General features: G+C 39.4%; 1 protein-coding gene and 2 long non-coding RNA genes across 6 annotated transcripts in view; 2 read left to right on the top strand and 1 right to left on the bottom strand.

The window, feature by feature from the left end:
• Nucleotides 1-292: 292 nt before the first annotated feature.
• MAGI2 (membrane associated guanylate kinase, WW and PDZ domain containing 2) overlaps nt 293-24,226 on the bottom strand; it is an 823,074-nt gene continuing 799,140 nt past the window's right edge. For 3 of the 4 annotated variants that reach the window (XM_068400692.1, XM_068400693.1, XM_068400695.1), the window contains 2 exons: nt 23,258-23,396; nt 293-3,248 (listed from right to left, as the gene is read on the bottom strand). In XM_068400692.1, coding sequence (XP_068256793.1) covers nt 2,449-3,248; nt 23,258-23,396 — 939 coding nt within the window. In that variant the 3' untranslated portion in view covers nt 293-2,448. The remainder of the gene's footprint in view (nt 3,249-23,257; nt 23,397-24,226) is intronic. The other variant, XM_068400694.1, reaches the window with a different exon arrangement.
• LOC137663452 (uncharacterized) lies at nt 8,287-20,601 on the top strand. The gene is made up of 5 exons (XR_011048186.1): nt 8,287-8,368; nt 9,977-10,068; nt 10,677-10,877; nt 13,998-14,172; nt 20,537-20,601. It is a non-coding gene; the product is annotated as an uncharacterized lncRNA (long non-coding RNA).
• Nucleotides 16,306-18,146, top strand: LOC137663453 (uncharacterized). The gene is made up of 2 exons (XR_011048187.1): nt 16,306-16,517; nt 17,092-18,146. It is a non-coding gene; the product is annotated as an uncharacterized lncRNA (long non-coding RNA).

Below are 24,226 nucleotides of genomic sequence, written 5' to 3'. Positions count from 1 at the left end.
CGGTGGACTTGGCAGTGCTGGGTTAATGGTTGGACTTGATGATCTTGAAGATCCTTTCAAACCAAAACGGTTCTATGATTCTATTCGTAAATTGTACCCCTTTTTGGAGCAAGAAATCAAAATGGAGCATTCCCTTTTTTTATAGTGCAGTAGTTAATTAATTCTACTCATATGCATGTAAATGATTTTTTTTCTCAGTGAAACATTGAAGCCTGTTACTCAAAATTAATACAGACTATGTACAATTGAAAAAAGAAAGATTTTTGGATATATATTTTATTTGACAGTGGTTTAGAATATCATACAGTAAACAAGATTTCTGTAAAAGTTAATTTATCCATAGTGGTGCGTTTCATAAAAATAGTTGCTCACTTACAGCCTTTCTGTGACTATTAATACATGGAATTATATTTATAGAGATAGAGCTGTACAGGGTAAATTCACAGCTAACACTACACAGAAATATTATTTGGAATGGGGTTTAGATGATGTGCTGTCTTCACAGGTTATTGATTACAGCTGCATAAAGCAATTACTGCACAAGGAGTAGCTGTGAACTGTGCAAATTAGAGTTTATGCAAGCATAATCTCAACTGTTTGTCAGATTTCATTGTTTGCTTTCTTTATACATAAAAATAAGATACTGGGACGTGCATCTACACTACAGAAGCATTGTCCAAAATCAGATTCAATAAATTAATGGCAAATTATATTGGATTCTAGTTCAGGGGATAAAGATTTTTTTTTTCCATTAAATAAGAGTTTTACAAACAGCTACATGGACTTGTGCTTTTTTAGAAATTATAAATGGATTTTTCTTTCTGAAAAAAATTGTTTGAAAGCTGCAAAATCCTTGACTTGAGGCTTTTCAAATAATTGGACAGGAAGAAACATGCCTATAAATTTCTCAGTCCAGTGCAATGTTTGAGACATACAGTAATGTGCTAATTTCTTGGAACAAAGCCAATCTCAATCTAATTTTCCAGCAGAGCATGTGAGGAACTAAGATTGCTAGAGAACAATAATTTTTAAATATGAAATTTTGACAGTACTTAGCTTTATGGTTTTTTTTTTGAAATTACCAATGTATTATTGCCCAGGATTTTGTTTTAATTTTGACAGACAAATAAGCATATGCACGCTGACACAGACATACACGCATCTTTTTAAACAAGATAATGACTGATTGACTGAACTCGGAGTTATTTCCTGTGAAGGCAGACTGGAATGTTTACCTGGCACTTAAGGCTTGAAATTCAAAACAGACAAGCAAGAAAGATAAAACCAAAAAAAGACCAAAAAAAAATGGAGGTAGGGAAGAAATGATAAAATGGAAACCATTTTAAAAATGGAAATATATCGAATTTACTGAATGAGGACACCGACAACTGTAGTTCAGAAACCAGTCTAATTATTGTTAATGTGTGCCTGAAAGGCACCTGCTCTGCCAAACTGAGGGGATGAAAGGTGAGGGTGTCCTAACTCAGTGTAGATGGGTATGAAACATAGCACTGTTGATAAGTGAAGCTCTCGTTTTCTGCAGGAGGGAAAGGCCTTTCCTTAAGGAAACTGCAGCTTTTTCTCTGTAGCACTCTTCCTTTCATTGCAAGGGCCTTGCAGGTGTCTGTGTTTTGAGCCTGACCAATTGGTTTGTGTGCTACCTCGCAGGATTCGGGGAACCTATAGTAAATCGCTTTTGAGACTAATTTGCAAATACAACTCCACTCTAACTCCTTTCCGATGTACAGAAACATGATTTGTTCACAAAAATGGCAGTAGAAATGGTATCACAGAAACTAATCCACTGGATTCCCCACTCCTCCCGTAGCTCCCAGTGAACTATGCTACAGGGTATCACATGGACTATCCTGAAGTGTTAACAGTGGAGACATGTCATGGGTGTACAGTTCCAAACGATGCTTCAAAGAAACCCTTTAACCCCTGTCTAGATATGTCGAGAACAATTTATTTACAACATTTTAGCTCCATGAAAAGATCCTCTCTCGGTTTCAGCTTGCTCCGTGCAGTTTTATTTAAGGCGATGTTCCAGTTTGTGATTGCTCTAACTTGTTCCAGTTTCTTGATATAAAGTTTGAATGAAATCCAAGTCCTTCATGCAGTGGGAAAAAAATGCTAAAGCTACACTGCACTATTCTTCTCTGATGTACTGTCCTTCATATTGTTTTGGTTTCTTCCATAGCTGCCAAAGTCCCTAAAATGGAACTGGGACTTTAGGGTCGATTTTAAATCTCCGTGTTGACTGTATGCTTTTGAACTTATTAGATACTGTGCACATTGTCGTGGAATTACACACTAATGTTTTCATTCCTCAATGCTTTGTGTATATGTATGATAGTTAAAATAAATTAAAACAAACCAATGTGAGACAAAAACTAAGAAGAATGTTCTGCGTCAGTTTGAAACAGTTAGAGGGCAACAGTCCCTTGCTTATCTGCTCATGGCAGAAGTACCAGACTTCAGGACGCTAGGTAGCTTATCTGAGCCAGGGATTTTCCACGGCCCTGGGGAGACCGTTGCCTTTCGAACTGTGGTGTTGGTGCTGCGAGTGCCAATGGAGTGGAGATGTCCCTTCCTGGGGAACTCGCTGGGTTTCCCGTCAGGGTCCCTCTGGCTGTGGTCCATATCGCTTCCAGGCGAGCTGCAGCGGTTGCTACTGTACGTCTTGGTAGCACCTGTATCAAGCTTGACATGGTCGGATGCTGCAGCTAACTTCTTCTCACTGGTATTTGTGGATTTGTGATCTTCTTTTTTGCTAAGAGATCCTCCTCTCTTGCTTTCCGGCTTCCTCAGCCTCCCAAACTGTTTATCACTGGTTCCAGCACACACGTGCTCTCTTGCGCCAGCCTCGATCATAATGCTGTGTCCCACCACTTTGCTTTCTGAGGTGGGCCTGCCACCATCAGTGGTCTTATTTTTGCCTTCTGAATATCCTTTCCAAGAAGCCTCTTCATGCTTTGACCTGTCTACCTTTTTAGGACTTGCTGACCTTTCTCTTTGTTCTCCTAACCTTTTCTTTTTGTGACCATTCACGGAAAGCTCCTTTGGTTTCCTTACATCGTGTTCCCTCTTGATATCCCATGTTGCCTCTGGGCTTATCTGGTGAGAAGGGTCAGAGGGTGGGGCTATGTGTGATGAAGATAATGGTGAAATTATGTCATCGAGGGAAAGAGCTACTTCCGGCAGACCTGGGGAGGTGGCAGAGGGAGCACTCCAGGAGTTTGGTTCGTCTGTTGTAACAACAAAGAGAAGGGAGTTAAGGGTGTATTCAGAAGCACAGAGTGTGTATTGCATAGGCACATGTATTCTGAGCAACATCAACACTCAAACCACATACCAAACTTAAACTCCTCTGTCTTAGATGAGACGAAACTCACAGGGGAGTCAATGGGGAGGAAAACAAAAATAATCTCCCTCCCCCCCAAAAAAAAACCATCCAGGAGAAGGAAGAACCACAGGGCTGGTAACTGCAAATGCTGCAAACCTCAGTCTTTTTTCATACAGATTCTGCTTTGCTCTGCCTACGTTGAATTATTCTTAAAATAATAAAGGCACATGCTCATGAAATCAAATTGCCTCTTTTGTAGCCATATAATGGATTTCTTAGCTGGGCAATATCAGCGCTGCCTCTGAGGACAAATGAGAAGGACTTTCTGCCATCTATTAAACATGTCCCTACAAGCATATAATAATTGACAAGAATTTGTAGCTCAGATAAGGTTATCATTGAATTCTGGCTCATATTTTTTCTAAACAGATATAATAATGCAGTGTTTTTGGCCCCACAATTCTTACAGGGTACTTACAAAGCTCTGCCTTTATATCACAGCATCAGCCGCTGAGACTCTTGGCTGTGCATTTTGAACTTCTCCTCGTTACTTAGCCACAACACAATATGGTTGGATTGTGCGGATCCTGTTTAATTTAGCTAAATAGACATCTCCTTTGCTGCATCATGATGATTTTCCTAATCCACTGGTACAAAACAGAATATTCTGAGATGCCTTTCTCTTGCATGTGCGATCCTCATTTCTTTTGATTAACTTTCCGGCAGACAATGAATCAATCATGACTAGTGACAGCACGACTCCTGTTCTTACCTGTCTACATGGAGGTTAGAGAAATCACTGAACTTGGCTAATGTCATTCCCTCTTTAGCACCATTGCCTGTCTCTGAACAGTATGAGCAATAAACTGTCAGAGATGAAGGACTATCTCAGGGATCCATGGAAACGAGGTGGAACTTGTGGCAAGAGCTGCATATTTCATGGAGGGAGAAAATGTAACCTTCTAGCTGAAAAACAAGCATGGATTTCTGTGGGTCAGGACTAGTATCTCTCGGTGATATCAACTGTCCTTTAAAAGATACACTTATTTTTCTCAGTGCTATGGCTGCCTTCAAATTATCGTAAAGATGCACATCATCTCAAAAAATGGAATGGGTTTTGCTGCTCAGCCTGGGATCTGCAGCTTGCTTGACTGAGATGGCACTTTTAAGTTAATAGCTTGATTGAGTGATTGCTGTCTTGCAGATAAAAATAGGAGAGACAATAGTGAAGTGGGTGACGTAAAGGGAGGGAGCAGCGCGGTTAGCTGAGGAGCTATTTATTTTCCCAGATGGTGTTTGTCATATGCTTTTGCATAATGAGCATATGTGTGGAGAGGATTAGCATTTGAGGGGGGAGAAAGTACAAGTTCTGTGTAAGACAAATAGACTTTGAGCTGGGAATCTAAATGGGATGAGGGTCTCAACTGAATTAAAAAAAAAAAAAAATCACACTTGCTTACCCTCCAGTTAAGGCTGAGTAATGTACCATCTGCTCCCTGCTTGGCACTTGAGCAAGAAAAAATAAAAGGAAAGCTCATGCACATAGAGTGATCAGCTCTTAGGAGCTTGCCTACAAAAAGCATCTGCTTTGACAGGCTTCTTTACTTCTGCTCTTCAGTGCTGCCCCCCCAGGGCAGGACTGCAGGCTGTGCCTGACAGGGCAGGCGCAGACCCCACCTCAGCTCTTTTTAGATCTGAAATTCAGGGGATCCCATTTTGGTTAACACTTGAATCAAGGACCATGCATGGGGTCAAAGTCACTTTGCCCTGTTCTCTAAAACGATGCTGGGACTCTGACCAGCAGCACGAAGCTGCCCGTGTGCACCAGCGAGGTACCTGAGCTAGCACTAAACAAGCCACCTTGGGCCTTGCAAAATTAAATTTGTGCTTCTTATGGCATTGTCACACCTCCCCAGGGTAGAGGTGGTGCTGAGCGCTGGCCTGACCAACATATTTGACTTTACGTATTTGTCTTCTGTCCCAGTTTTCCACGAGATGATGTTTTTCACTGAGTGGCAGTGAAGAGCAGTGGGCCATTACTAGATCTCATGCAAGGCTCTGAGAGCACCTGAAGTTACATAAATAGCTTGTTACTTGGGGAAGTATCAGCTGCACACCAGTAAAAACATCAAATGGCCTGGAGCAGCAAGATGCTTTCTGGTAACAAGATTGCCTCCATGCAAAATGTGCCACTATGCTCAAATCAGCTGTTTCTCATCCAGCAGGACAAGCCAGGTGGCCAGCATTCAAAACCAGGGTGGCAAACACCTCTTGCGGCTCTGCTGAGGCATGAAGGGCAATATTGTACCAGTTATTTGAGGGACATTCAGGGAAGGAGACCTGGGGATGAGTGGCCTGCTGTTTTGTTCCCTAGAGACGAGAGAATAGATTAATGGACTGTCCCTCTAAACAATTTTCAATTTTTTTCTATTTTCTTTTTTTGGAGGGGGGGGGGAAAACACCAAATGCGGCAGTGAGAAATCGTAACTGGTTAGAACCTACTTCAACAAAAGTGAATTAACATATTTGTTACATGTAATGATATATAAATATAGATGGCTATAAACTAGGGCATACAATATTATGGGCATTACAGGATTTCTGCTTCTCCCCTACAAAAGCCTAAGAAAAAGACAACTTGGCCAACTGAGCAAGACGACTTGTAGCCACAGCTTAAAGGGAAGTTTGGCTACGTGAGAACCCCAGGTGGGCCACTGGCTGCAGTTTGTTTAAAATATTGTGTCTGGCTGCCTTGCTGGGGAGGCACCTATATAGGCTATATTTCCAGTGACTGGGGGAAAAAGCTGCACTAAAATAAAACTACCATTCATATTCTGTGGCAATATAGTACTTGCAAGTAAAGAATTTGACAAAATGACTTTCTATAAGGTTTAAGTACCATCAATCTGAGACAGCCAAAGCCCAACCTAACCTGCTTTTTCTTTCAAATGAAATGAAATTATGTAGAAAGTCATCCTCAGCCTGGGTAGACATAAATGCCAACAAGCCATTGTTGCATTACGTCACTGGTCAGTGATGAGAATACTGATGTGAGGGTATTGTAATCGACTTTTCTCTAATGTTTGAACATTGTAGGAAAATATCAAAATTACCAGAGTAGAGCAAAGTGCAGTAATGTACGTAATTTTTTTGCTCAAAAGAAAAACCTTTTAAAGAGCTGTGTTCAAGCCATAAGGGTTCATTTGGACTTGTTCAGCCAGCACTAAAATGATTGCTTTTCCATAACAAATATAAACAGGAGAAAATTGCAAAATTTTATTCTGTAGAGCAACTAAACTAATGGTTTCTCTTTATGCTTATTCTGAGGTTATAGCTGCACTTTGGAGAGAGTTATTAATATTTCTGAATAAATATTTTTTCTGCAGTTTTTAAGCTTTATATAAAACCTATGTGTTAAGTGTGAACATCACTTACTTCTACTGTCTGTTATTCCAAAATACCTCAAAACATTTTGCAAACATACCAAATCAGAGACAGAACAACGATTTTACTTTTTTGTCCCTTCACCTTTGGAAGGAACTGAAGGCACTATTTGTTTAATAGGGCATCAACTACTCATGCCCAAACAACTTACAAGCAGAAGTGAAGGATATCACATGCTGTTGAAACTGCTGGAGAGATTTAGGGACGATGTAGTTTTAAATTTTTTTCTGACTTTGTCAGGACGGATATCATCCTTACTGTGGCAGAAATTGTTTTTCAAACAATTTCCATCTCACTGAAGGCTAATAGTTACCTTCCTGCCTTCTTTGAAGGGAGAAAATGTCGGTTGACCTACTAATTTAGACAAGAAAAATGAGCTGAGAGCAGCACTATAATCTGTCACTGTGGTGGCATTTGATTTGGTGTAATTTAGTAGGTGTTTTCTGGGTGACTTTTAGTTTCCACAAGCTGCTGGTATGCAGGTTGGCGGCACTTCTCCATGGGATGTGTAAGAATGACTCACCTATGACCTGTTTCACATAACTCCCAGGCAAGGAGTAAATTGCTAACTGAGTAAAAGACACCACAGACACAAGACTTGAGCATGTAGGAGGACAAGTAGGAGATGAACACAGCCATTTTTGAGGAAGAGTGACAAGGGGAAAATATCAGGAGTAGAAGTTTTCTGTCTAGAATTTTTTTTGTTTGAGGTAGAACTGCCAAATACATGAATTGTTTGCTTTGCTGTGTCAGTTTAGACATGTTCAATGGAGTGGAAATGAGGGTACTACTCTCACGTATGTACTTGCTCCTCTCTTAACTAAAGCCTAGTCTTCTACTTGGATCCGGTGCTTCCTGATGGCACACGTCTGAATGACTGGCAAAAGAAACCTGTCTTTGCTGCTAATGGAGAAGAGCGGTGTGCCTGTTTGACTTTGTGAGCATTACCTAGGTACTAAGTCAGAGGAAAGAGCTCAGCCTACTGCTAAGTTTATTTAATTTCATGCTTATGTTTCTTTACAGGTTGCCCTTCTAAGACTCTGTCACGTCTATTCTTGCTGTGCTTATCTGCTCTGCCAAGATCTCAGGTCAAGAGAGATAAGACCTCGGATTTGTTACTAGGTTCTCCTTTTGCATCAAAATATTTTAAATAATTGCTTGGTAGTTTATCAGGTATGTGGGATTTTTTAATCAGCTAAAATTAACCATAAAGTACTAATATTTATTTAACATGTAATAGTAATGTTAAGAGTAAAAATGACATAACATTTTATTACTTAAGTGCAATAAAATCTCAATGCCTTTTTAATTTCCAAATTATGTGAATATTGAACAATATATTAAAGCTTTGAACGCTTTTAGAAGTCTGAATGAAACATTTCCTGCAGTGTCTAAGCAGCTGTTTTCGTATCTTTCCAGAATTACTTTCCTAGGGAATCAAAGAGTTTTTGATTAAATGACAAACGCGGCGCTTTATTTTTTTTTCCCCCTTTTTGTCTGAAATTACGTATTGCCAGAAGGTGGCAAACAGTTCTTATAGATGCTGCTAATAATGAAAATGGGACAAATTGTCCCCTGGTGAGTATCCACTAATGTTGGCAGTGTTACACCAGGAATGCATTTGGCTCTTTCTCATTATAGCTTGACATGCCTGTGATGTTCCTGATTGCATTGGTCTCCTGCAGCTTGTCTTTAACGCTCTCTAAGAAGGGATATTTCAGAATATTTAAAGAATTTTAATCTTTCATCCTGGAGCTTCCACAACCCAGACATACAGCATCCTTTGTTTCCCAAAATAAATGATTCTCTGAGGTTTTGATGATTAGAAAAGCTCTTGCTACCTTCTGTCCAGCTGTGAACCTTATGCAAACATGACATGATATGCCACCCTTTCCCTAGCCTCTCCCAGAAAGTGAGTGGCAATGGGCTCTGCCCTCACCTTACAGGCTCCCCATACTTCTGGCTATAAACTTGCACTTCTTGTTAATTATTCAATAGTGCTATGCAAATGTTTTCTCACAAATTACACTTTGCTTGGCTTAAAATTACACTTTGCTTGGCTCTCCTTCCACTGCTCTTGTCCATGTTCAAAACCCTCAACACCAATAACTCTGGATTTAGGCACCTTCTGCTGTGATATGGTCCTTCATTTGGTCAGTCACCATGGGCCCATCCCGGTGGGACAGCCTTTTCATCATTAGCATTGCCTTTACATTTTTTTTTTTAAGCTATTATGGCAGTGTGCTATGGGTGAAAAATGTTGATTCTATGTACAAAAATGACATACATGCCATATAAATTTACAAAAATAAATCCAGGTTATACTCAGGTATTTTGGCATATGAACTACTTTTCCTTTCCTACACATGCAGTTAAGTGATCTGTTTGGTATTGTGGTCTTGTTTCTGATGCAATGAAAACCTAATCTAATTTCTTGCTGTCTTAATGTAACCACATTCATTGTACTGCTTGCCTGTTTGTACTCAGTAATCTCATGGTGACTCTGAATGTTTATAGTAGCTTGTAAATGTAACTTTGCTTAAGAGTGGAATTTTTCTGCTTTCTAGTAATTTGTTTTTTTGGCTTTGCACATTTGATTTTGCAAAGGGCGGAGGATGCTTGGTCAGGGTAACCAGAGTGAGTTAACAAAGTCATGAAAGATTACAGGAAAACAAACAGGCAGCTGAGTCCCTGCATCTTTTACTTCTGAATTTTGTGCTTGGCATTTTCAGAAAAGTAGAATGATTTGTTAAGAAAGACTGATGTTTGGAGTATGAAACAATGTCAGGCCTAGTTTCTCTGTCACCAAAGTCATTGTGCATTTTTATTTTCATCACTGGTCTAATATCGGAAGAGGGGGGCACTACTACTACTGGGAACTATCGGTGGCATGGCTTCTGCAGATGTCCACAGAACTGAAGAGATGTGATTGTAAATGTAGGGTAGATGAGGAATAGTTTTATCTCCTCTGTAAATTTCAAATGTTTAATTTTACATGCAGAAAATTCAGTCATTGACCTATTCCAACACCAGGAAGCACAGCTCTACTCCCTACTTTATTCACTTCCCAGTGCCATTTGTACTCTGATGCTCTACTTCTTTTCATGCTACTAATAATTACTGATGAGCAACAGTTTAGTTCCTTTGGGTTCATTATACCCATCTTGCATTGTATACTTTACCTAGATGTTAAACGGAAGATGCCCCAAATATTTTTACAGCAGAGATACAGTCCTTGCAAGTGCCATCTGATGAGACTTTGAACGATCTCAGCTCAGGTAAAATTCACTTCCATCACTATTTCTGTACTCTGCATGGAGGTTTGTTAGAAAAAGTGCTTTCATGTTCAGAGATCTAATTTGAGAATTATTGAAACACACTTCAGAAAGAGCAGATTGTTAGTTGTGCTTGGAAGACCAAATGTACCGAAGCTCAGGAGATGATATTGCTTGTTTTTGGAGCTAAGACAACTAAGAGAATGGAGAGAAAGGGAAAATTGAAACTTGGTGCAGAGAGGGCAAAACTACATATTGTGAGGCAAAAATTTATAAAACCCTTTATAAAAATGCTGAATGTTTTCTTGAAACAAAAAAGTCACACACATTGATTTGTGTTGGCTTTAATCTGTAGAAAGTGCTATGGATGAAAGCACTTTTCAGTTTTTTATGTAACGTATTCTTTAAAGGTGGCTAACAAAGAAACATGGGAAGTGATTGATCTGACTTGGAGAGTTCCTGTTCTTATTCTGCACTGTTTCTGATCCTACACTATACCCAATAAATCCTCAGTAAACCCCTTTCCCTGAGTTACTTGTTTAATTATGGCACTGCTACACCAGTATTTTACTGTCCTAATCACTTGAGATAATAATTTAATTGCCTTACAGAGTCAGAGAGAGAGAGATGTCTCAGAAGACCTCTGGAAATAGATGTCTGCTCTTCTGTTGAACGTGTACACAACCAACATTGGGAAGGTCCTTCTGGGAAGCTCTTTTGGAGACTGTGGATGAAAGCTGGGTGGATGGACAGGGAGATCTACAGCCCTCGCCCCACATCAGGCCCTCTTTAGCAAGCATGGGTCACTGCAGGTAAGTGGCCTGAGACCGTTCAGGCTAATACAGGAGATAACTAATGAATTCAGAAACACTCAGGGTTTCTGTCCTGGAGAGGAAGTGGATTGGATTGTCTCCAGGACTTGGATGATCTTGGGATGCTGCATCTAACTTTAGCCCTCTCCTGGTTTCCCTGCTGTTGTTCACCCGTTAAATACAAATCACATCCATAAGCAATTCAGTGTGATTTTGTAATAATGCCTAAGCACCGCATCATTTGGCTCTTTCTAACATCAGTCACACTTTACAACAGGACTGAGACAATTTTAACACTGCTTTTACAACAGCAAGAATAAAAAAAGCTACTTTTTCTATGCAGGAAAAAACTACCTAAAGTGCAGAATGAGAGAGGGAAAAACAATCAAGTGCCATGCTTACAAATGGGTTGTATGTCAGACCTGAAACAGGCAAATCAATTTATTAAATCAATTTACTAATTTACTGTAATTGTCTTCTGGCTGTGAATCTTAAGGCCAGATGATTATGAACACACAGTTTATCACTCATTTCAAGACCCATTTTAGCCTGTGCAATAGATAGGGATCTAGTAAACAGTCCTATCCACTAAATATTTAAACCAATGATCATGATCACTAATCTGAGTGAACTTGGTAAATTTGATTTTTCCTTGAATCAAGTTAATGTATCTGTATATATGTTACAGGATTACTCACTAATATTGTGAACAGCTGAAATGAAAAGATGCAGCCAGTACAACGCTTTTATCCTCCACAGCAAGCTCCTCACTGCTGTGTCAGTGTTAAGTCTACGGACAGCCTAAGTGCTAGTCTTGAGTGATGTTGCTGTAACCGCGTATTATCATTCACTAGGTCCTTCAGGCGGTTTGGTACCCTTTTGAAGTGTTGAGCATTTCACCTATCTATCAGATCAGAGCTACTCAGGCAAAAGAATCTCATCCCTTCAGTAAAGAAGGTTTTATTTTTTCTGTGTGGTCAGGCAGTAGAGTAGAAGCTGCAGAAACCTCAGCAGTTCTCTTCAGCCATGCTGAACAGTCTCTCGCCAGCCATGCTGGAGCTGGAAAATCTACATTGCAAGTTACTGTATAATTAAAAAAGATAATGACTTTAAAATTAGTTTTTATTAATAGAATTAAGCCACATTAAGTCGTAAAAGGTGTTCATAAATATGTTAATAGAATGTGTGGTATTAATGAAAAACATTCTGCAGAGACTGAATAATTTAAGAGTTGGATATTACACACTTAATTAAACTTAAATATTAAAATTATTAATTATCACAGCTAAAATGGGTGTTAACAGTAGGCATCACATGCTCTCTGGTCAATAAACAGCTGTCATTATTAAACGTATGTAGATAATATATAAAATTTATTTAATAAGTGAGGAATTCAGAGCATTTTAACTGTATATGAAATGCCCCTATAAAATTGTTTCTGGCAGGTGCTGGGTGTTGGTGGTTCTCACTTAAGATCTCAGCAGGATCTTAAGCAAAACACATAACTTGGTTCGAATGCATCCTTATTTACAAAGCTCATGAATAAGTATTCCCATCCTGCTTAGGGTGGAAGCTGCAGAATTGGTTTAGTCTCTCGTTATCAAACTCTTTTCAGACTCGAGGCCGCTGGGCACTGAAGGTGCAGAGCTGACCCTGGGACCATGCTTGCTATTGGGGCTATCGTGGTATCTGATATCTTTTGGATGCTGAGACAATTTTCTCTGAAAACTCTATAATGAGATGGAAGTGCATGAATAAATGAATGTCACATTGCAATATTCAGCTTTTAATGTGTAAACACAAACTACATGTTGTTAGAAAACCCAGATGTTTAAAATTCTGGGTTGCATACGTGTTGCTGTAGCTCAACAAAATATAACATGCTCTATGGTCATGTTCATTAAGTGTCAGTTGGAGGGTGACAGTTACCTCATATTGTCAAAGTAAAAAAAATGCCTTTCATTTTCTGATGTTTTTTTCCCAAGCTAGGAGTGACAAGCTATAAGAAATCTGACAGAGGCCATGAGATCTGCTAACCTCTCCCTGCGGTCTGGCCACAAAGCATCAGCTGGGAATTGCACCACGGGATGGCGGAGTGAGAAGGGCAGAGGCAGGACCAGCTGCAAGTCCCTGTGTGGGCAAAGCTTGCCTTCTCATCTCTAATGGTTGAAATAACATTTTTTAACGTCACTCTCTATGTGACCGTTTAGACTCATCAAATTTCAGATGCAAACAACTAGTCATAAGAGGCCCTGTTAGTTTAATTTATTCCTGGGTATCATAGCACCAGGCTGCTGGCAAGGCTTTTCTGATACAGCTTGGTTACCTCTTCCTGTACTTTTATATACCTTTTTGTACTTTCACGGCTATGCTTTTGTCCCTAAAAGAGCTGATGACTGTTTATGGATTCTTTCAAGTGAGCTAAAAAGCCAGACTTTTTACACCTGGATAACGACAGATCAATTAAAAAATCATGTAAAGTTCAAAGCCATTGTATCTGAAGTTCAGCTGATATTCTTAGACATGGAGTCTTTGTTGGGAGGTACAAAGACAAAATGTTTTTGTTCCTGTCAAGCCAGAGGAGAACACGCAATAGTTTCCGAGTCTTTCTAAAGAATATAAAGTTGGACCCCTCAAAATCACTATTCACTTAAAAATGTAGATGAGTGGCTCTGCTCTCCTTTGGGGAAATGCATGCCATTGCAGAAAACTGACTGTCCTGAAGAGATGTGGAACAGTTTTTAGATGCCCTGGAGTCTGGCCATTGAAGCAGTTATTGCACAGCCTCCATGATGAGAATTATTGGGCCAGGCCACAGGAATAACAGTTTGTGCCTTCATATTGTCCCCTTTGATACGGAGCTCTATATTGCAAGGATGCCATCATAGACGTGTAGGGAAGCGAACTCTAATTAAGAACAAGTTGGAGCGATGCAGTCTTTCTATTAACTGGGGGCCTGTTGCAAACTTGCAAATGAGACGGACTACGAAACGAGCAGCAGGAGCGGGATTTTACGGGATGATACACCACAACAGCAGAATATTGGGCTTAATCCTACGGCAAACTACAAAGACACAGTAAGCAAGTGTTACTGAATTCTTGTTTTTCCTATTTCTCTAGATGACATGACGAAAGGAAAAACTGATGCTGTGGAAACAGAGAGATGGCTGCATTCTTTCAGGCCCTGTATTTTGGGTGCTTATCTTCTAATATCATCAACTGGATGGAAATATATGAAACCACAAATAAAAGTTAGGAAAAGATTTGTGGGTGGGACTTTTCCCTTCTTTGGCTGGTAAGTCTGCTTGTCAGTTAATGCGAACAAAACCAGGGATGATGTTTGTTCATCTGTTTTATTCATTGTAGTTTAGCTGTAATTATCTACACTTTACACTATATTAGTACATCTACTCCAGAATATTATATTATAATAATTAAGCCTTAGTAATAAGAGAACTTGCTCAACAGCCTTGTTATTAAATCTTTGCTCAAATATGGGGGGACACTGCCAATGTTAGTGTGGATTATAATGCATGTGGATTAGTGAGGTTCTGCTTTAATAATACTGAGTAGTCGACTAGGAATTTTAATCTTTAAAGTGCTTTTCAAGCATTAAATAATTAATCCCCATAGCACTCCCATGAGATAGATAGGTAAGTAAATATTACTATCCCCGTTATACAGATGGCGGAAGCGCGGGTTAGAGAATTCAGCTGGGCTGGTCAAAGTCATTGGGAGTGTAATTGCCAAAGCAATGTTTAGGACTACGGAAAGGACTCAGTATTTTTGCATTTAAAAAGTAAGGAAAAGGTATCGCTTCCCTGGAAGCTCAAAAACATTGCCACAAAACTTAAAATGTGTTCCCATGTGTCCCTCTTTCTTTCAAAACTGTGTTTTCTAGTTCTATATCAAAAGATACCTATGTAAAAGGTCTACATATCTTTTAAAGTACAAATTTGCTGTAAGACAGAAATAGCTATACACGCCCACATATACATGCCCATACACTGTTATTTAACAGAAGGATGTTCTACTTTCCTGCCAGCTGCTACATATTTACTAAATACTAAAGACATGTTTGTAAAGCAAATTTTAATATTCAATTTTGTCCTTGAACAGTTTTTACCCATAGCAATAAAACAGCTAGAACCTTTGGGAGCCCATATTCAAATTGCTTGATGGTTTTAGACCAATTTTATTAACCAGTATATTGATTCATTTAGTTAGTTCTTTTTTTTATTTTTTTTTTTTTTTACACACCACAGGTTCCTGAAATTAAGTTGGTATTGCTAGAAATAAGAAGGTGGTATTGGAAATGCAGCAGGAATATGAATGAATGTTTGCAGTTCCACCAAGGTGGTCACAGAAGGAAAGGGCACTTTTCCAAAATGACTATTGATTTTTGCACTCACATCAGATGAATGATATATGGGGTAGTTCAAATTTCGAATAACACCCAACCTCAGCTCTAGAGATTTATAAAATGAGCATTAAAAATAGGATGAATTGGATTATCTGATCAGTACTCTGAACAGGTAGGAGTATCTGGCTTGAAGGTACAGGCCAAGATGCTTTAGCCGTTTATTAGACAAACAAAAAAGCTTCAGACACACTAACAGAATTAAAGAACTAGAAAAATGCAGTTTGCAGCTGACTGGAGATTTCTGAAGGATTTAACTGTGTTCAAACAATAAAAACACAGTATATGCTCCCAATTTTTCATCTATTTTTGCAAATATAAATGCGATGGTCACTAATAAAGGCTACCAAACCCATGGAGCAAGAAAGCACAGGCACATATCACTTGATCTGGATGTACTTGCAAAACCACTTTCTAACACCTGCATCTCTCCTGTGCTATATCTAACTTCACGTAAGCCTGCTGATCATCTTCCATAAGTGATTATTTATACAAAATGCAACAATACCTGTGGGAGACATGCAGATTCATTACAGACTGCAGCAGGATGTTATGGTAGGGGCCTTTCCTAAGGCATGCTAGAATGGTCAATGTATCTGCTCTACACCAGGAAATTTGACTTACATTCTTGGTCAGTGCTCTAATGAATGGTAGCACAGCCACAATTTTGGTTGGGAAAAGCCCCATTGCAAAACTGGCTCTTTAGAGAAATCCTTCCCCTCAAAACTCTTTTGTTAAAAACACCTGAAAGGGAAACATTTTATAACACACATATTTTCATTTGACCTGATACTACTTTTTTATCAATCAAGTATTTTGGTTTTGGTGTTGACCCAAGCTAAACTGATTTTGATTTTCTGGATATATTTCACTGGGAAACAAATTCTGTCCTAACACTTCCTGCCAAATAAATAATCAGAACCATTCACAGCTGAGTGACTGTGCAAAACTATAGCTGTATTTATGGAGCATTTATGTTTCTACTTATTTCAGGGAAAAAGACTTATTTCCTGTGTCTGTTATGCTATAGGAGAAAAAAATAAAGATAATTCGTAGAAAGATATGGTTATAAATATCTTAACACTTGTGGTGGAACTGGAGCTCACTGAACTTCCTATGCTTGACAACTGAGACTTGCAAAATGGCCCTAATGTCAGCTCGGATTGTTAACCTCATTGTCTCTCTGAACTACTTTTAGCGAAGAACAAAGCAGAAGTAAGGTGAGAATGACTGCAAGGAATGGTGCAATTCAGTTTTGTACAAAATGTAGGAACTTTGTTGCTAGGAGGTCTCCGATGGTGACACACACGCTTGAACTACATGAGTACAATTTTCAAATGGCCTCTAGATGTGTCCAGCTCTGCACTAGCAAACTCTAGGGGCATGTCTGTGTTCAAAAGATTATTTTTTATAGACACAAATTAGAAATAAGCTGTAACTGGAAACACATGCAAGCAATCAATTAGATTACCTGGATTTGCAAGCACAACACCGATAACTTAAGCACAGCTTAGTGCCCGGGTGCTGGGGGGAGGAATTCTGTGGGCATCACACCAGAGGAGCTGCTCAAAGCTCCAAGGCTAGGGGGATACCTTTGGCTATAACTCCCTTTCTATTTCCAATCTGTCTACTTCAATAGTGTAAGACTGGCCTTACAATTTTAGCAAATATACTACATTGTGTGAAGTCAACAGCAGACAGACTGAATGCATCTGAACACTTCAGCATTTTCTGTGATGGCAGTGATTAATAAAAAATAGGAAAAATAAGTTTTTCTTTTCCTTTGCTTTCCAGGTATCATTTCTGGGCCATGACTCTGTATTACAAATTTGATGTATCCCAACAATCTGTGCAGTTGGATCTGATTTATGAAGAAAATAGCTCAAAATCAAGTGCAAAGTGCTATGTGTAAATTCAGCATAGCCTCTGGGTTTAAAAAATGAGTATTGCCTTACAGCATGTTCCAAAAAGTCTTCAATTTTACATTAGTTATTTCTTCAAGAGGCTGCACATAAATATTGTTTGAGATCAGAATCTAGCTTCCACCTTCACATTGCTAATATTTTTCCAACAACTATAAAGAAGGGGAAAATTATGGCTTTGGTTCCCAAAAATTTAAGATTTTCTACCTGAAAAGTCATATTCAGAGGATAAATTTTTGTCATGAGAAAAAGCGGATATATAGCAGAACTGTGGCTGTGTTTCTTGCACTAGCAGCAGTGTAACATGAAGAACCGCTTATCTAGGATATTAAAAGACATTTGCAAAATGCATAGCTGTTTTGATATCTAAGATAATCAGTCATGAAAGAAAAGTCAAATACTGTAGAAACTATTAAGCAAGCTAGCATGTAAGAAAAAGTTGGAAAAGACCCTATTGACAGTTGTGAGAAACAAAAGCGTATTAGAAAAAGATAATATACATGCAGAGTTTACAAACCGTGTCTTTAGGGTGGCCCAATAAGTAGAAATATGGGGACCCATGCTTGTCACTTTTCATGCACATGGAGAGACTGGAAGGTACCATTCCTAAAGGAAGGGGAGGAACAGCCTAGGACCAATCATTAGAATTAACAGAACCAGTGACATACAGATATTGTACTATTGTTAGAGCAGAGAATTCTTAGTAAGTTTAGAATAACTGAGTAAAAAGCTTATATGCAACAGGAAAGAAGTATTTCTGTAAAGCCAAGGCAAATAAGCATCTGTAAGTCTAAATATTAGTGGATGACTGAAACTACTGTGTATATATATTCAAGATGTAGGTTCACCTGGACTATGGATGTGGAGTACATCTTGAGGTGCTTTTTGAAGGAGTCATAACAAATAAAAAGCAAAGGGTTTAATGCATTTCCGAACTGTGCCAATTTATTTGTATGAAAAATCCTCGTATTGGTATCAACGCTGACATTTTTTTGTTTTTGTTGGTGGGGTAGTGCTGACACATGAGCTGAGAGTTTCTTCAAGGCCCTTCAAAAATGACTTACTGCTAAATGCATTTCACCTTTTATCTGCTAAGCAGCAATGTTTTTGTGTATACTGAAACTTTACATTTTACATACAGAACCCTTCCCTTAAATAGCCAAAAATGAATCTGAACTCTAGTTCTGTAAAATCACCTGAATGTTGTGAAACCACGGGGTGAGTTTAGTACATAATTTAGCATTGTGTGAAACAACAGAGATTCCAAAAATGTGCCATGCAACCCCAGGACATGTCTTTTAACAAAGTCAAAGAAAGGGGAAGAGAGAGGGAAAGAACCACTGCTGTGTCTATCCATCAAGTGCCAACCAGCCCCAAAACGCAGATTCTTTGTTCACCAGACCTCATGGATTCTGGTTCTCACAGCTCCGTGTGTGTTAGTGTCACACCCTGACCCAGCATGCTCGGGGACAGATCCATATTTCCAAGACAGGGCAATGAAAATATTTTGCAAAATCTCAGTGTGAATGGGCTGGAGTCTCTAAAATCTACAACTTTCTGCAGGACCTCTCAAGCAACTTAAAACTAAGTGAAAAACTACTGAGCTTGATAGAAAGTATGGCTTTGAAATCCTGCTGTGAAAGCAGGAAGGGAAACGAATTAGCTTTCTTCTAGATGTTCCTCATGGGTGAAATTCAGTTTCTGCTCCCTCTGCAGTGCCAGATAGAAAGCATCTGGGGAAGGAGGTCGTGCCTTGCCCGAGGGATGGAGTCTACCTACAAGTGTTGGTCATGCCTTAGCCTCCTCCACCTTTACGCCCTGTTTGCAATTTGGTTATAAGATTCATGCTTTCAGATACTTCTAATGTAACTTTGAGTAATGAAAGCTCCAGTCGAGAAATGCTAGGAGCAGTAATCCAGAAGAAGCAAGCTGCCAGGACTGCTGGGACTGAGAATGAAACATCCCAGGCTTTCCTAGGGACCTTCTTCCACAGATATTTAGAGAAAACAGTCGTTGTTGTCAGAGAAAACTGTAGCTTCCTGGGCCCTATCCGTCATTAGAATTAACTTGCCTCTTGCAGAGCTCATTGCTGGATGGAGAAGCTGTAATTTGTTAGTTTTACTTAATCTTTAATGTTACTATTTTGGGATTTTGTGAACGGTTTTCCCACATTTTGCCTTTAGGGATGCCTCTCCATCCCAGTGCTTGGCTGCACAATGTAGATGTCCTTCTGATGGTGCTTATACAGCTGTGGCTATGGCCTGAGAAATATGAGCACCTGTAATTAGGCTCCCACAGTGTCAGCAGACAGATTTTCAGAAGTGCTGCGCACCCAGTAGCTCCTGCTGAAGTGAATAACTTCTTAGGTAGATGCATATACAGGGAATTAGGCAGCCATTGCAAGAAAAACCTTGGTCTGTCATTTTATTCAAATCATATTTAATGCCAGTCTGAGAAGGGTTCAGTGCTACAGTGATGACTCTGAGTTTTGTGTCCTGTGGGATGTGTGAAACCTCACACTCCCTCCAGCCAGACTCTCCAGGCATTAAGTATGTTTCAGGATCAGGGTTTCCAGCAGTACTTCTAGTCTTTCTTGCACAGTAATATGATTTCTTACTATGACTTGCTTCTTTGGAGAACATGGCTGGCAGACTATTTCCTATGAAACATGATGCTGACGTTCTTCGGGTTTGGATGAGCTGTGATAATTCACCTTCAGTGGAAGCACAGTTCGTCCGGCTATCCTTATCCTCAGCAAACATGTTCTGAGATGCTGGGTGATAAAACATCTGTTTTCTAAGCTTCTTTTGTTGCACCCTGCTGTGAAATCAGATACTGTTTTGGAGCATTAATCATATCCCTGATCCTTCCCATATATTCTGATGGTACCGTGCACGCTACAAGGGGATTTCTCCCTCTGAAGTGCTCTGGGATCTTTGGCATTTGTTTTCAAGCAAAATCAGCAGCTGGAGTTGAGGTAAATGATGCATTTGCAACACACTTTATTTCTTCCCCTAGCTTTAAGTAGTGCTTCAGCTCAGCCAGGATTTTCTGAGACATACTTGTAGGGACAGATTTCCAGGCAGCATGAACTGACATAACTCATTCAGGAGATTTACGTCCTCGCAGGAGCTTGTTCTTTGTTTCTTCACTGAGTGCTTTCTTCTTTTCAATACGCATTCTTTTCTTTCACAGATCACTTTCTTACCATTGATGATTTTTCCTTAAAACTGCTTTTACTGATGTCAATCATACCATCATTCAAACACTGATATTTCTTGCACTTAAATATATACCTCTATATTTTGTAATAACAGAAACATGACTCTGGAATTTAAAAAGCATTGGTTATATGGCACAAGGAAAATAAAAAAGTTGAAGACTAGAGACAATTATGTGACCATTTATGGCTGGTTGGTTCAGGTTGTTCCAGGTAAGCTTCCTTCTTTTTAATGCTGAGAGTCTGAATGCCACTGCTGTTGGAAAGGTCTTTAAACACAGCGTTACTACAACTGACTTGGGAAGTCCCTGACCATTTCGCTTGTCAGAGACAGAGAGAATATCCAGGAAAGGACCCTGGTACACTTGCCCTGATTTTATTTCTCCATAAGCTTCCGCTGCATACCACATTGCAATCCAGATAGCAGCTCAGTCCTCCAGCCTTGCATTTTTATACTCAACTAAGTCTTATTTCCCACTGATGGTCTCCAGAGCTGGACCCTGATGACAACATGAAATATTTCTGACATGTACTTGCTAAAAAAAAAAAAAAAGGGCTGATTATTTCAGTAAAAAAAGCTCCAATGAGTCTTGTTACATCTCAGCCATGCAATTGTGGTGGGAAGAAGAGAGAACTACTAAATATTGACTAGTTTGTCTACTGTCCTCAGGACCACTTTGTCCTCGAACTGACTGTCACAATCTTCTCTGCATTCAGTTTTCCATTACTTGTAAAGGACAGTCTTTTCTGGCGGTCTCTGTCATTAATACTCTGACAGACGTTCTTTGCAGCACGATGACTTACCCTTGAGATTCTGGCCTTCTCAAGACATGCCCTCCAGTTTTAAAAATTTCTGTTTGTTAAGTTCTGTTTTTAACTTCCTAAGCAGGCTGCTGTTGATTTTTATGCACACCTTCTGTTTGTTCTTAGAGTATTTCTCATTGCTTTGGGAAATGACCTAAGGAGGATTTTAATATCTCAGTTAATTTCAACAGGCATCTTCTTATTTTGCTTCCATTCCGCCTGCAGACTATACACAGCACTAACATTTCTCTTGCCTGCGTAATGCACATATTAGGAACTGCAGACATGTGGGTGCTGTCCTTTGCTCTGATGCTTTCTGTAGGTTGTGTGTACATTACAAAGTAATTCCTGAGCGCTTTTACTGCTATTTCAGTGCAGTAAGACAACATGGCTTTCAAGCACAGCTACTTAGTTCTCCTGTAGGGAGCTGTAAGCTGGGGATGCAGTACGGAAAATGATCTGATTAAACAGCATTTCTCTGTAGCAACTTTAATATAATAGTAAGCTGCATTTTTACACAACTAATGCTAAGCATTCCAAATGCCTTTCCAGATGGTGAGCATGGCTTTAAACAGTCCTGTGAAGTCATCTTGTTTCTTTGTGTTAGCACTATAAACTGTGCCTGGATTTTTAGTGGTTTATCTGTATTTCCTACTCATGTTCTTCTGGGGAAGGGAAGCCGTGAGCACATTTACACCTTTCAGGGGATTTGTTTTCCCAAAACAATGCTGTTTACACTGAACTTTTTTTACATCTGTTTACATTTTCTTATGATTCTGGAATAAGGTACAGATTTATATGATTATATAAATATAGAAATTTATTTTGGATCTCCTGTAAGCCTGGGTTTATGGGCCATCCATACTGGGATCTTTAGAAAGTCAGATTTGGAAGAAGGATGCAATTACCATGTATACTGCTAGCTGGCAAAGCGCTGACTTTCAGTGGAGCTGACTTTAGTGTCTCCAACAGAGGTAATGAATTTATGTTGGTCACAAAGACTGACCTCATCTACACTTGAGCCTACGTATTACTTTGAATTTTCATATGCTTCTGCAATTTCTGATTCTAGTGGGAAATGATGGTGGCACTTCAAAAGCAACATTAGAAAAGTTTAATACGATTTTGGACCTCACAGCATAAGGAAGTCAAGGAATTTTCATTAAAAACCCCTTTTCCTGTGAGATTTCAGGCAGAGCTGTGCACATCATAGAACTTATGTAAATGTATGACATTGTCACACCGTTCTTTAAGAGTAAGCCCTGACTTCAATTTAAAAAAAGAGCTTTTTTGTCTTTGAATTACCTTTGGATAATTTATTTTTACTTCTTGCCATTTCAGTAGTGAAACAAGGTTTCTATGTTGTCTAAATGACTCACACTTCTTAAAATACTCAAAAAAGTCCCAGAAGTCCCCCTGGAACAAAACATGAGAAGAATGGATCCTGCTTTCTTATCACAATGAGCAAAGTCTCCTTTTTTATTCAGAGTTGGCTTCTACTTGATCATCCGTGTATATTGTCAGAGATAATATAACGGGTGAGGTTATCAAAAAGAAGTACATTCTTGTTAATGCCTTGATTTTAAACCCGAACGACTCAATTGCATGGCAACAAAATCATCTGCTGTGACTCAAAATGTGCAGAGAAGTACCAACAGAGGAAGAAAATGACAGTTTATGGGCAAATCAGCAACTCCCAGCACACTCAGAGATGTCCCCTAAAGAGTCCAAAGTGCTTCCTCCAATGAACAACTTGTAAGCCATTGCCTGTGTTGGGAGGGCAGCAGATGACAGTGATGTACACACATATGGCCTTGAGCAAAGGAAGCACTTAAACATACAAATAAGTCCACCTGTACTCAGGTGCTTACTCAGGTAAGCACTTAAGCCCATACCTAATGTGCCCCAGGACATTACAATATATAAATATATGCAATTGCTACTTAACTCAAAAGCAATATAATTAATTTTTATAGATTCATGCACACAAAAGAATGTAAAGATGAAAACCCACCATATTCTGGGACCTGGCCTGTTCCACGTTTCAACAACAGTCGCACTCTCCTGCCACCAGACTTGATTAGCTCTATTGCTCTGGCATGTGTCATGTCCCTTGTGCTTTCTCCATTGATTTCAATTATTTGATCTCCTACCTGTCAGGTAAGAAGAATATTGAGTCAGACAGAATTGCAGTAAAATGAGTGTTTCAGAAAGAGACATATTCAATGGATCACAGGTTACTTGAATGACAGACAGACACATCAAGGTAAATTTGTTCCTGTCTGTCGGAGGGATATCACTGGGAGATTAAATAACCTCCAAAGTGGATTCTGAATGTGGTGTATCAAATGCTGCTCGTCTTCTGCTGAAATCAGTGTAATGCATTTGTAACTTGCCTCATGTCTTCTACTTGTAAGAGGGTTTTTTTTTTAATTGCTGGAATCACTGGAAATATTTTCTGTGCTACACTTTAACTTGTAGTGTTGTACGGGCTTGAGAAGAACTTTACTGCATGTAACTTGCTATTTTCATAGAGAAAAGAGAGGATCAAAGCACAAATACAAAGATCCATCATTTGAATACCCAAATCTTGGTAGCAAAGCCTCACACCAAATTGAGTTGCTATGAAGCAAGGTATTAAACAAAGAAAAGTTAGTGGCTATGGCACAGATCACACAGATTTGCTGGAGTTCTTACAAGAGCACGCTTTGAACTATTTATCCACACAAGGTTTTTGCTTGGAGCAAACACAGCCCCTGGCTGAGCCCACTAGTTAGAGCGGCAGACTCCAGGGCTCTGATTACAGATTGCTGCAAATCATCTCACGGCCAACTTTCCAGTCAGAGTTAGCTTCATTATCATTTTTCTGCCTCTGTTTCTACAGCTGTAAAATGTGTCACTGATGTCTGTGTCTCCCATCCACCCTGATCTCTCTCCCAGCTTTGCCTTCCTCTGGGATGTTCTGGTTCTGCTCTTCTCTCCA

This window comes from Nyctibius grandis, chromosome 5 (assembly GCF_013368605.1).
Source record: "Nyctibius grandis isolate bNycGra1 chromosome 5, bNycGra1.pri, whole genome shotgun sequence".
Lineage (NCBI taxonomy): Eukaryota > Metazoa > Chordata > Aves > Nyctibiiformes > Nyctibiidae > Nyctibius > Nyctibius grandis.
Note: the sequence above shows the minus strand (reverse complement) of the source record. Positions and strands in the feature narration are given on the sequence as shown.